The sequence below is a fragment of the Choloepus didactylus genome, chromosome 8 (genome assembly GCF_015220235.1).
Source record: "Choloepus didactylus isolate mChoDid1 chromosome 8, mChoDid1.pri, whole genome shotgun sequence".
NCBI classification, from domain to species: Eukaryota; Metazoa; Chordata; class Mammalia; order Pilosa; family Megalonychidae; genus Choloepus; species Choloepus didactylus.
Window position 1 is genome coordinate 21,921,540 of NC_051314.1, and position 14,263 is coordinate 21,935,802.

Consider the following 14,263-nt stretch of genomic DNA (forward strand, 5'->3'; position numbering starts at 1 on the left):
GCTTATCGCCTGTCCTCCTCAACCTGGATTAGGTTCAAGATTACCAGGGTTCTGTAAAAATCCTCGGGGCTAAAGCTGACTTTAGTTCTCTGCTTTCCTCTTAATGATTCTTTACTTTGGAGGCTACTCAGTGAAGCATTTTATAGTGTTTTCTTTTGTTGTTCATTGTTAGGGTATCTTAATCCAATATACTGTCAAAAACAGAATTTGCTAGTAAGTTTCTTTTGACATTGATTTTGAATATATTTTGAAATATATATTGGACTGGGGGAGATACACACCTTAGTATAGAAAACATGATAATTTTAGTCTTATAATTCTCCCAGTTTACTTCCCAGCACACACACACACACACATATGCACACATGCAAACACATACTGCTCTTATGTGTTTCCTTGATTGAACATATTCTTTTCTTGGCTTTGATTACCCTTTCCTATTTTATCTTTTGATTAACACCTATTGATTCCAGACTCTACTCATATGTCTTCTTCCTTGTGTCTTCTCCTGCCCCCCTCATTCCCCTGCCCCCAATTCCCCTTATACCCCCCTCCACAGAATTAGGTTTCTTCTGTGCTGCCCTTAACACTTGTTTTGCCAGTATGGATATATTATGTCCCCCCCAAAAGCCATATTCTTTAATGCAGTCTTGTGGGGGCAGATGTATTTGTATTGATTAGGTTGGAATCTTTTGATTGGGTGTCTCCATGGAGATGTGACTCAATCAACTGTGGGCAAAACATTAAATTATTTACATGGAGATATGGACCCCGCCCATTCAGGGTGGGTCTTGATTTAATCACTGGAATTCTATAAAAGAGCTCACAAACAGAAGGAGCTCAGGGCAGCTGAGAGGGACGTTTTGGAGAGAAGCTAAGAGCTGATACTTGGAGATGCTTGGAGACATTTGGAGATGCTAGCCCAGAGTTCGCTCCAGAGAAGCTATGAGAGTACCCCGACTCTTAGATACACAGGAGCTGAAGAAGCTTAGAAAGACGCAGAGACATTTTGGAGAAAGCCACTTTGAAATGTAACCTGGGAGCAAAGGAACAGCAGATGCCAGCCAGGTGCCTTCCCAGCTGACAGAGGTGTTCCTGACACCACTGGCCATTCTTCATTGAAGGTACCGTCTTGTTGATGCCTTGGTCTGGACACTTTTATGGCCTCAGAACTGTAAATTTTTAACTTAATAAATCCCCTTTATAAAAACCAATCCATTTCTGGTATTTTGAGTATTGGTAGCATTAGCAAACTGGAACACCCTTCTTTATAAAATTCACCACATGATACATAATGTATAAAAGTTGGTTTCAATATTGTGGTAGGTAGATGTTGTTATACATGGTAGATGTGTCCCTCTCTTCAGGAAACTTATGCTTCTTGTTTTCTTGAAGTCAGGCTTGGCTATATGACATGCTTCAACCAATTAAATATGAGCAGAAATGCCTTAACTGATCTGTGCTAGATGGATAACATGGATGAGAAATAAGCATTAGTTATTTTAACATATGGAGATTTGGGTTGTTTGTTACCACAGTATAACCTAACCTGTCTTAAGTAAGGTGCTTGCTTGTCCCCCATCTTGAGGGCAAAAGCTATATTCTAATCATCTTTGTATCCTTAATGCTATCAGATTAACATTCCAAAAACGTTTTAGATTATTGCGTATCCTGTAGGAAAACAGTGATATGTAGTGCATAAAGCATGGTTTTGGAGTCATATGCATCCAGATTAAAATTCTTACTTCATTGCCTGGCTGATTACCTTGGAAAATATAAGTAACCTTGATGATTTTAAGAGTCCTCATTTTAAAAATGAGATGCCTTGTAAAGTTGTTGGGGATATAAAAAGAGATAACAGATGTAAAGTACCTGCTCTTTCCCTTTCCCTTTTCTTACTTCTCCATTGATTATTGAATCAAGTCTTTAAAATCTCTTTCTCCTGCCTTCATTAATTTACTTATTTGGTTAGTCATTAGAGAAATATTTATTGAACTCCTACTGTATGTCAGGCATTATTTAGGCACTGGGAAGTGGTGAACAAGGCCTAGTCTGTCTTTAAGGAGATTACAGACCAGGGATCAATAAACTGTCTGTCCCCATATCCAGCAATTAAAATCATATTAATACTTCAAGGCCCTGCTTTCCTAGCACCATATCCTTGAAATTTTGCCTAAGTCTCCATTACATTAAAAAAAAAAAAGAAAAGAAAAAGAAATCCAGAAGTGATTTCTCCCTCCTGATTTTTCACAGTTCATGAATGGTATCCATATGTTTCTCTTAGGATAGATTACATTCTTCAGTAACAGATCCTGTAGAGACACATATATCATGTACATGTTCAAGTTCCCTTTCCAGATTGGAATCTAGATCCAATCTAGTATTGGAATCTTATCCTATTTCTTTGTTCCCTCATAGATTCATGAGTGAAATTATGTAAGTATTAAACAGTATCACGTCCTAGAAGGCATTTTAGAAATTTCTGGAGGCACTTTTGGTGGTCCCAATCATTGGAGGGTACTGGTAGGATTAATAGGGAGGGTCAAGAATGGAAGATTTCTTACAATGCTAAGGATTTTCTCTCAAAATAAATACTGTCCTGAGTCCTACATAACTTTCAAGTGTTCTACCAGATGTTTCATGTAAGTGAAAACTTATAGTTATCTGAAGCTAGAGCCTAAATCCATTTATATATATATATATATAAACACTAGATATTTTTATACAATTTTAATATATACTGAGTTGTCCTAGAATGCATTCATCACTATAAATCAAGGAAAGATTATACTTTGTGTTGTTTAGAACTTTACTAAGTCTTGGTCAACATTTCCGGAAATCATGTAATCAAAGTCAGTGACGCTCATGGTGTTAGAGTCACCAGTATAACATAACTGTATCAGTCTGTTTGGGTAGCTATTGAATTTAAAATTATTCTGTGTTGTAGGTGAAAGCATACAACTAATTCATTGTCTTCTAATGTCATGACCAGGTATTTACTTGTAGAAGTATAGATTACTTCTTAAAATATAAATTACTTTTGTTTAATTTCTCCTATTACAGTTACAGTTAGAGCATTATATTAATGTTTTAAACATTGTGTATATGGAAAAGTTGTATTATGTATGAATGTCATGTCAGGATTTAAAAGAGGGCATTATGAAATATTTATTATAAAAAATGACATTGTGTCAGGGTATAGGGCAACTATGGCCATTAGAGCCTGACAAAATGCAAATTTTGCTTTTAAAATATATATTTCATACTTATTAAATCCTAACTATTCTCTTCAGGAAAAATGTGTATCACAAATAATCTGACAATTTGAATGATGATTAAATTAGATGAAAGCACTAAGAACTTTATTATAAACCAGAAAAAGAAGCCTGTGTAAACTTTATTCAATATATATAGTGAAAAAATGCTCTTTATAATTTTTAAAGTTCTAATAAAATGATGTAAACTGTGGTTAATGATTGAGAACCTCCATTTTTTCTTTTATGATATATCTTCAGAACTTTGTTTTTTTAACCCTCTTATTGTCTCATGCATGTATCTGGTATGATACATGTTAATTTTTAATGCCTTGTTTTCAACCATAATAGGATTATGTTTGTATCTTACTATTGCCTTTTTTAGACAGTTTTACAGACAGAAGTAGAAATTCTTGTTATATAAAGCTGTTCTAAAACATGCTGAAAAGTAGGTCATTGTGACAGGAGTACACCAGACCGCCAACCGGTTGCTATAGCAATGACCTATTTTAAGAAACTACTTCTGTTGATTCATGTTGAAATCATCTTTTGGAAGCAGTATAAGGAAGCTCACTGCATGCTTTTTTTTCTAATAGCAATAAGGTAGTGATCTCTGGAGGAAAAAAAAATCCTTAAGATGTTGAAAGTGAAAAAATATATTTTCTCACCTAGTACCTCTTCAGTTTAAAGTGGTGCAATCAGTTTTATAATTAAATTGCATGAGAACTATGCTTCTATGTAGGCAACACAATTACATGAAAAGATGTAGTATGTTTTACTACCGTTTGGCCTATTTAAAAACAATATATTGCATGTGTTAATAACATTATTATTCAAACAGATGTAATTTCAAGAAAACAGTATTTATGTGAATTAGAGGTGGTCTGAAAATTTGTTTCTGGTAGAAATATATTCTCCATATTTTCAATGGGATGTATGAAATCATTCATTCATTGAATATTGATTGCTTGTTCTAAGCACATGGATTTATAACATATGAAGGTCGAAATTTCTAACACTGAAGCTGAACTCTGACTGATCTCTCTTCTTAGTTGAGGATAAAGGGTTGAAGGATTAGACTTTGTATAGCACATTTTCAAACAACATTTTTCAGCATCAGAAAGAAGTCACACCTGTCAATGGTTGATATTTTGAAGTTGAGATATTGGAGATTTTTGTTTTATGATATTTTCTTCCAATTCTTATGAATGTTGAGAAGATCGTTCAAGTAAGAATTGCATATTTAGAGATTAATTGATAAGATTTTTAATGACATTGTATCTGGTTATATATATTCATAGTCATATTTGCTTTGTCATTGGGAAAGATTTTCTTTGAACCCTTAGTTCATTGTCTCATTCAGATGAAGTTATGAGTTCAAGGTGATTCTGTGTGAAAGTGTAGTAATTCCAACTAATTCATTTCTTCTGTTATCATGCTCAGGTGTTTACATACAGAAATACGTATTTTTAAAAAATGTATAAATTATTCTCAAGGGACAATAATAATGATTTCTGTTTAATGAATGTCTACCAAGTGCTAGGGATTCTACCAGGTGATTTTATGCTGTTTCTAATCCTTTCAGCAGTCACAAGGCAACCCTACTAGGTTATTTTATTCTATTTCTAATATTTTTCACAAATTATACAAAGGGGATTTGTTTTTCAAATGTAGAAATCAAAACACAGGTTAAGAAAGTATCTAGGTAGGAACCAGACACGGATATTTAATCATTTTGAAATCCATCAGAAGATGGACATGTAAGACATATCAGAAGGAAGTATAATACATATGAGACACAACCTGGAAGTTTCTCTAGGATGAGGTACAAATGTCTTATGATAGCTTAGAGGATGGAGAAATTCCTTTCAGTTGAAAGACTGAAGGTTGGTAAGATACGAACTTGTGTAGGATGGTAATTGGGAAAGGCATTCCAAGCCCAGGGAACAGCATAGAGCTAACTCCAGGAGATTGAAAATGTGGGGAAAAGAGTAGTTTGGTTTTGTGATAAGGAAAGGGGAGTGGTAGAAATTGAACCTGGTTAATTGCCAAGCACCATAATTCAATAGGAAATGAGTCTTTGGAGACCTTTTCCAGGAGAGTGTTCCTCAGAAAGATTTTGGAATTATGTATAAGATGAATTAGAGTGGAAAGAGTTTTTTGGTAGAGGGATCTGTTTTAAGGCATTACAGTAAATAATACAAGCAAGAGGTAACAAGGACTAAAATTATTGTAGCAGTAGTAGAAGCAAGTAGGAGGAGGGGAACTAAAATATAGTAGATAACACTTACATAATAGTATTCACTATGGGCTAGACAACGTTCTAAGAACTTCACATATATTCATTTAATTCTCACTGCATTGCTATGAGGTTGGTCCTAATAGTATCCCAGTTTTACAGATGAGGAAATTAGAACGTTTCAGCATTAATTGAAGGAGAGTAATTTGTTGCTAGATTTTTTTAAATTATGGGACATCTATGCAACGGAATACTACAAAACCATGCCATAAAGATATGTTTAATGCCTTGAAAAAATTTTCGCCATGTATTAAACCAGGCTTACAGTAGGTACAGTATATCTCATTTTTGTTATTCTTGGAAGGAATATATGCTAAATATCAGTTAAAAACCTTTCTATGGAGTTAGAAGTGTTTCTTCCGTACCCTCTCTCCAAACTCCCACTCCCAAAGGGTATCCATTGTTAATAGTTTAGTGTGTATCCTTACCAATAATCTGGTAAGTGCCCTGACAAATATCTGGTAAGTACACTTACTAGATATTTTCTTCTATACATATAAACATAGGAAACATTTCAGTTAAATTTTACTTTATCAAAAATATATGCATATAGTTTTAAAAGTTATAATGCAAAAAGCCTTATATCAAAGAACAGCATCACAATGTGTTCCCCTCCCTCCTTCTCTTCCTTTCTTTTCTTCACAGGTCTTTTCTACTTGAAATATTTGAGTACAAAGTATCTATTTTCTTTTTCTAAAGCACTTATATATTTGTATGTGATTTTTATGTAAAATCACAGAGATGTAATGGATAATATCTGTGGAAAAAACACCAAATCATGGAAGGAAAACACTATCAATAACATCTATGGAAGAAAAGCACCATATTTAAATATAACTTCTATTCCTTTGTTTCATGACGTGCCGAAACAAAATTAATTCTTATGTTGCAAAACTTCTTCCATTATAACACATAACTTCAGTCCATATCACTCTGTCCAACTTTTGTTTGGTTCATAGGACATTCATTGAAAAGTATGAAGAATGCTTATTCAGCCTATAAACAGGAAAGGAAAAAATAAAGGGCCAGTTATTCATTAATCCAGGCTTCATTGTGCATTTTATGAGTTATTTGGTTCCTTACGTTTTTCTCCTTTCTTGTCTTATGGTCCTTCATTGAACTGTTCATACCACATAGAAATATTTCCACCAAAAAATTTAATATGGAGAACTCTTGCTACTTGCTATCAGTTCTGCTAATGATGATGTTGAAACTGGTGGTACAAAAGAAATTTGGGGGTTTATCTCTGCCTTGGATTACTCCACCAAGAGATTTTAGTTAAATTCAAGAAGACTTAAAATTCCTAGTTCATTTGACCCTTAATTATTTATTTGACTATTACAGTGTCTTCTTGCCAAGGAAATACATAAAACCAGATGCTTCCCAATAAACATTTATTACCAGACATGGTAAGTTAATCATGGTAGTGGATAGTTTTTATGAAACTTAGATGCTTTTATATTGCTAGGTCAACAGCAACAGCAAAAATCTTCTCCCCAAAGTATTTGCACATTGATAGTGGTAGGTTGGGATGCAGACGGGGTATTAGGGAGGCGACTCCCAGCCAAAACAGAAACGGGATGTGATAAAATGTTAATGTGAGGATATAGAAAGTTTTTTTCCCCTATTTGTTTAGAGGCAACTGTGAAACTTCCTAAGGTGAAATGGTGAGATGTCTTTAATGTCCTTATGAGTGTAGCCCTGTGACTCCCCAAGCAGTAGAGATGGTGCTCCTAAAGGTGAAAGTCTGTCAAGTCTCCAATATGGTAGCCATTTGCCACGTGTGGCTGTTGAGGACTTGAAATGTGGCAAGTATGACTGAGGAACTGGATTCCAGATTTTAATTATTTTAAATTTAAACTTCTTAAATGGCTGCATGTGGCTAGTGGCTACCAAATCAGAAAGTAGTTCTGGAATAAGCCGTTCCCTGCCCCTTAGCACTCCTCTTCACAAGTAGGACAGAGCGCAGACTCTGTGCTCTGTCAGATAATATTAGATGAATATTTAACCATAAATATTTGACTGAAAGATCAAGAATGCTAAAAGAAGCAAAGTAGAGAGGAAATAAGATATGTCCAGCTGAAAGAAACAAAATCTAGATTAAATGTTAGATAAAGTTAACATGAAGCAAACAATGAGGATGAACTTTTCAGGGATGGCATCTCCTTCAAATTTGCTCTTGGGGAATCCTCCATTTTGGTACAACAGAAGTAAGCCATCTTCCAGGGTTGCCCCACAATTTCCCCAGATACCTGTAGTGAATCAGACTTGTTAATACTTATTTCACCAAGAAAGTACATAGCCCCTCTTGCTCCATAAAACCTTTTTTTGATTACTCTGATAGTGTCTACACTCAAAGAGTTAGTTACATAATTTAGCATCTATTTATTATCAGTTTCTTTTTCCTTAGAACATAAACTTGAAAGTAGGCGCTATGTTTTCTGTCTTTCAGAAGTTTACAATATTACCTACTAACGTACTTAAATTTTTAGATTATTTACTAGCTCAAGATCATTCAGTAGAATGTTTTCTTTTTACCCTCAGGGGAAAATGTCGTAGATTTTTCAAGGTGGCCTTTTTATATGAACCCGAATCCATTTCTTCATGTTTAAACAATGAGGTCAATTGATTTAATTACTTTGTTAATTTTTTACATAATTTTTATATGCACAAATTAAAGTTCTAACAGTCACTTTTGTTTAATGAAAACTTGTGATATTTAATTTAGAAACTTCATTAAATTATGGGAAACTTGTGCTGTAGTTTTTTTCTTATAAAGTATATATAGTTTCTGGAAATGTACTTTATATATCAGGAAGAGATAATAAGATGATCAGAAGTAAGATGATGGATTGGCATTTCAACTTTTAGATTGCCATGATTTTGCCATTCTTTACATCTTCTAAATATATATTTTTAAGAATTTAATGTTTTCTTCTCTCTAGATTTTTGCTTCAGTGTCTTGAGGATCTTGATGCCAGTCTGCGAAAATTAAATTCTCGTCTGTTTGTAATCCGTGGACAACCAGCAGATGTGTTCCCCAGGCTTTTCAAGGTAATTTGAAAAATCTTTGCGTAAAATAATGATCTTCTCTCAAAGAAAATAACATATTTGGTAAATAAGGCATTTTGAGTAATTTAAATTATGGGGAATATAAGTATTTTTAAATAAAAATTTTGGGTATTTTTCCTTTATTTAATGTATAAAGTTATACATGATATAATTAGTGAAAAAAAAATGGTTTACAATGAAAAGTTAAATCTTCCTATTACCTTAAACCACTAGCCCTCCTCCAAGAAGCAACAACTGCTGCCGCAGCTTCTTGGATATCCATTGGATAGAAGTGTTTTTTGCATAAATAAGAATTTTACATGTATGTGTGTTTGTGTGTGTATGTGTACCATCCCCTTTTTAAAAAACCAAGATGGGAGCCCACCATTCTTTGCCTTGCTTTTTTTTTTTTCACATAAACATAGATGTTAGAGATTGTACCCTGACAGGCACAAATAACTTCCTCAGTCTTTTAAATGACTCCATAGTATTCCATTGTATAGATGTACCATAGTTTTTTAACTAGCTTTTTCGTAAACATTTCATTATTTTTTCCACAGTCCTTTTGTTAATACCTATAATGCTGCCAGTAAGCATCCTTGCCCACATTTACGTATCTTTGCTCATATGTGTTAGTACATTTGGAGGATAATACTTAGAAGAGACCTCTCTAGGCCAAAGGGTTGTAGCAACTGATGTGCTATCAATGATACAAAATTTTAGTTTTTAAAAATAACTTGATAGACTGTTTAAAAGTTGCTATTCTTATTCTCCCTTTTTTTCCAAATGAAAAAATTAGGCTTATGGAGCTTAAATGAGATGCCCCAAGTTATACATTGAGCTCATGGAAGTGCTCAAACCAGACACTGAGTTTCCTGGCTGTCCGTTTTATTCTCTTTTTCTGTTTACTACCATTAGAATTCCTAAATGCATATCTGCTTTTTCTTGCAACTGTTTGTCATCAAATTGTTAAAATAGCAATATTTCTGTTTATAATGTAGAAAAGAACAGTTCCTTCCCTGAATGATAATGTTCTCAATGCTGGGAATCAAATCAACACTACCTAGCCTTTTTTTCCTTTTATACTTTTTATATAAAGGTATAAAAAACCTTTAATGTTTAGGCTTTAGCTAACTTAATGGTTTTGGCTAGTGAAGAGTTATCTTTGATTAACATCTGTTCATTACTGTAGCTACTTTAACCGAGGTGCCTGGAAAAGTTGTGAGGAGAAAGCATATCAGAAACAATGGCAGCAGTTTATCAGCAACTCACAAGCGTAAGGATGCATGTGGATGAATGCTTCAACTCCATTTCTTAAATCCGCTTGGTATAAGTTAAATGAATCCTAAAAGGACTTCAGTTGCTTTAAAAATGAAGCAACTTTTATTTACATGTTTTTGAAGAAACACTTTTCGAAGTCATCAAGTCTTTTGTGTTGTTTGTTTTGACATTTCTTCTGCCTAAAATAGCATATTGTTGAATCCAACTGTCTTTTGTGTTTATATGATGTCCTAGCTTGTCAGTTTGACAGAGAGGTGGGGAGTTCTATATGGGCCATGAAATGCAGATACATGAACACATAAGCACAAAAACAGGGCTTGTGATTTGACTCCTTGGGCTGCATAGAGTAGTCTATAAAATGCCATTCTATGAAAAATCCCTCTCAGATTTATTTACTATGTTTAGAGTCCTAGAAGGAGTTAATTCCTTTTTTATTGTATTAATGTTTTGATTTTTACTTTTTGTTTTTTAGAGGTACTGCATGCATATTGTAAGAAAAACAGTAAAACTATCTAAAAGGATATGCAATAAAAAGTAGGTCCCTCTCCCACCCATAACCCTTCCCCACTTTCTGTGAGGGAGGATTCTTTTGTCAGTAAACTAGCTGACTCATTTAAATTAGTGTTTCTGGTTTTATTATGCTAGTACTGCAAATAGGGAAAATTTTTAATAGGTAATTAATCCTTTCACCCACATTGGAGATAAAATTAGATTAGAGCTTGTAACGGTGACTTTAGTTTATTGGGATGGTTGGCAGTGGCTCCAGTACTGGTGTCTTCTTGAGTATACATCTCCTCTCCTCTATACCATTCATTCATTTTACTCTGTAACTAGTAGATTTAGAAATAGGGTCAGAGCATTTTTTATACACACACATGTGCACATACTTATGTCTGATAGAACTGTTGTCATTTTTTTATCGTATGCTTTCTACTTAGAACTTTTCTTAGTTAAAATCTGACCAATATAAGCTGACAAGATAGCTTTTTTAACCTCTTTCTTTTTTTTCACATTCTACCAAAGAAATGATACTTAGGAGATACTAGCTTAGGCTCAACTTGGGTGACAGGATTAATCATATGTGTGTTAAATAAATTACTATACATTTGAATCCTGCATTTTTCATATTTGGTGGAAGACAGGTAAGCTGCAAAGTCCATGCAGATTCTAGGCTCGGCAGCAACTTTTTTTGAAGAGTTTGAAGTATTGGTTTTAGACAATAGGTACATAATAAATATATATTTCTGTCTCCTGACTGAACCTTGATCTGTTCAGTCAAGCAAGCCACAAGCTAGTTCTTTAAAAGATTAATCAAATTGATGAAACTGCTAGCACTATTGATCAGGGCAAAAAAGGGAGTGCAGGTCAGGCAAGGTTACTTATATCAAAAATAAAAATGGGGACGTCACTAGAGATTCTCCAGACTTTAAAAGTATAATAAAGGATATTATAAACACCACATTGCCAATAAATTTTACAAACTAGATGAAATGGAAAAATTCCCTGAACAGTACAACTTATAAAAACTCTCATAAGAATAAAAAGAAAAACTGAATAGCCATGTGTCTCTTAAGGAAATTGAATTTGTAATTGAAAAAAAGAACCCTCCCATAAATAAAACTCTAGGCCCAAGATGGCTTCACTTGTGAATTTTATCTAGGAAGAAATAATGCCATTCTTCTAAACTTTTTCAGAAAACGGGAGAGATTGGGAACACTTCCCAACTCATTTTATGAGGCCTGTACAACCCTGATACTAAAACGTGATGAAATAATTTTACGGAAAAAAAAATGTTATAGCCTAGTGTCCATCATAAACATAGACTCAGAAATTCTTAACAAAGTTTTAACAGATTAAGTCTAAAATATTTTAAATTAAATAAACTGTCATGATCAAGTGGTTTATCGCAAGAATACAAAATAAATTGAACATTTTTAAAAGGCAATTAACATTATCCATCCTAATAATAGAGTAAAGGAAAATATATTATGATTATCTCAATAAATGCAGAAAAAGTATTTGATGAACTTCAGATCACCCATTAGTGATTTAAAAAATAATAATAATTAAAAAAAAAACCTTGCCAAACTAGGAACAGAAGGAAACTTCTCAGTTTGAGAAAGGATGTCTACAAAAAGCACAGATAACATCATACTTAATGGTGAAACATTGAATGTTCTCTACCTAAGAAAGAACAAAGTAGAATATTTGCTTTCACTAGAAGTCCTAATCAGTACAGACAGCCAAGAAAAAGGTAGATAATTTGCTTACCAGTTTATCCCCTATTAATTCTCTTATCATAGCATTCTTTTTTCTAACAGTTATTATATATTCATTTATTTACCTATGTATTGTTGGTCTTCCTCAATAAGCTCCAGGAGGACAGGCACCTACTGTATCTGACCCATAGTAAGAATCTAATAAATATTTGGTATATGAATGAATAAATTTACTCTGGGGAATCTTCTCTTCCTTAAATTTTCCTCTTTCTTGTGGAGAGATGTTCAATAATTTATCTTCAGAGAAGAAGTGTATTATCTCATTGATTAGTTTAGGAGCTGGTGTGTATCATTCAGACTGTTCTTTTCCCTCTCTTCAGTTGCAGAAAGCACACAAACTGCTCTCTTCCTCCATGTACGTTCTATAGGGATAGGCCCACACCACGGAAGTGATACTGCCTATCTCTTGGGTACCTAAATCTGTTTAATTCCAGGGTAAAATAGTAGCATGTTTACCTGCCCTTAAACCTAATATGATTTCTCCGTTTCAGTTTTACTTGTAATGTAGTTTATATTTTGATCTTAAGCTCTCTGGTTTAATATCTAAACTCAAGAGGGAAAAGGGGAAAGGGTGATATTTATTGACTCTTCTCAAACAGTAACATTTACTGTCTAAAAACTAAAAGTTTATGTATCAAAAATCATGGAATTAAACTGCAGACACCTATTTTTTTAAATCTGCAAAATATATGACAGAGAAAAGGTTGCTATCTTTCAGATATAAGGAACTCTTTCAAATCTATAGGAGAAAATTTAACCCTGCAACCAAGCAAATATAAACTGCAACTAAAAACAAAGAAGACACAGACAAAGGCTAGTTATAATAACTATAAATTTTTGAGGGCTTACTGTGTACTGTGCTCTGTCCTAAATACTTCTACATGTATTATCTCATTTATTCCTTCGGCAACTCAGTAACATGTTTTCATTTTACCGTAGCTGTCACTTACGTGGTGTTTACTGTGTGCTAGACACTCTTGTAAGCACTCTACTTACTTTCTTCCCATTTTATAGATTAGGAAACAGGGATGAGAGTCTAAAAACTTGCCCAAACGGTTGAGCCAGTTTTTGAACTCTGTTTTTTTAACTACTCTATACAGCCTTACAATAGAACACAAAAATACTGTGTTATCCTACTCTTATTTTAATTTCATTTTTAAATTTCAGAAGCAATACATGCTTGTACTAACAAATCTGAACAGTACAGTACTGTGTAAATAAAAAATTGTTCTTCACACTCCCAAATTCTCCTCAAAGGTAACTTTACAACTATAAACAGTTTGGTGTGTATGCTTTGAGACTTTCAAGAAAGGAAAATTAAAACAATGATATATTTTTTGTCTAGTAATTCAACAGAGATTTTAAAAATCACTGATACAGTTTATTGGCAAGGGTGTGGGAAACGAACACTTTGGTGTGCTTCTAATGGGGAGTTCAAATTGTTGCAGTATATCTGGTGGAAAATCTGGCACTGTTTATAAATATTGTAAATGTGTTTATCTTTGATCCATCAGTTTGTTTTCAAGGAATTATTTCTAGAAAATAATTTGTCCAAAGATGTTTTAAAATGTATGCACAAAGATGTACAAGGTTTATAATAGCAACTAAAAGAATTAAAGAGCAAACATTGGGAACAGCCCTTCTCTAATCTGTAGGCATTTGGAGAATTTCAGTGTCTTACCATATAGTCAGTTAAATAATGATGGAATTACAGGTGATTTTTTTTTTCTTTGTGTGATATATCAGAGTAGATTTTAGAATTTAAAAACACTACTTCCTTGGGAAAATTACTTAGTTCCCTTAAGTCACAGTCTCCTCATTTAAAATCACTATAAGGAGATGATATATTTAAAGAACTTAATATAGGAGGCAGGGCAAGATGGCGGACTGGTGAGCTGAATGTTTTAGTTACTCCTCCAGGAAAGTAGGTAGAAAGCCAGGAACTGCGTGGACTGGACACCACAGAGCAATCTGACTTTGGGCATATTTCATACAACACTCATGAAAACGTGGAACTGCTGAGATCAGCGAAATCTGTAAGTTTCTGCGGCCAGGGGACCCGCGCCCCTCCCTGCCAGGCTCAGTCCTGTGGGAGGAGG

The 14,263-nt window shown here is 33.8% G+C and overlaps 1 protein-coding gene across 2 annotated transcripts in view; it reads left to right on the forward strand.

Moving 5' to 3' along the window:
* The window catches only part of CRY1 (cryptochrome circadian regulator 1), an 81,865-nt gene that overhangs the window by 46,641 nt on the left and 20,961 nt on the right, over positions 1-14,263 (forward strand). For both annotated transcript variants that reach the window (XM_037846570.1, XM_037846569.1), the window contains exon 2: positions 8,499-8,607. In XM_037846570.1, the coding sequence (XP_037702498.1) occupies positions 8,499-8,607 (109 nt within the window). The remainder of the gene's footprint in view (positions 1-8,498; positions 8,608-14,263) is intronic.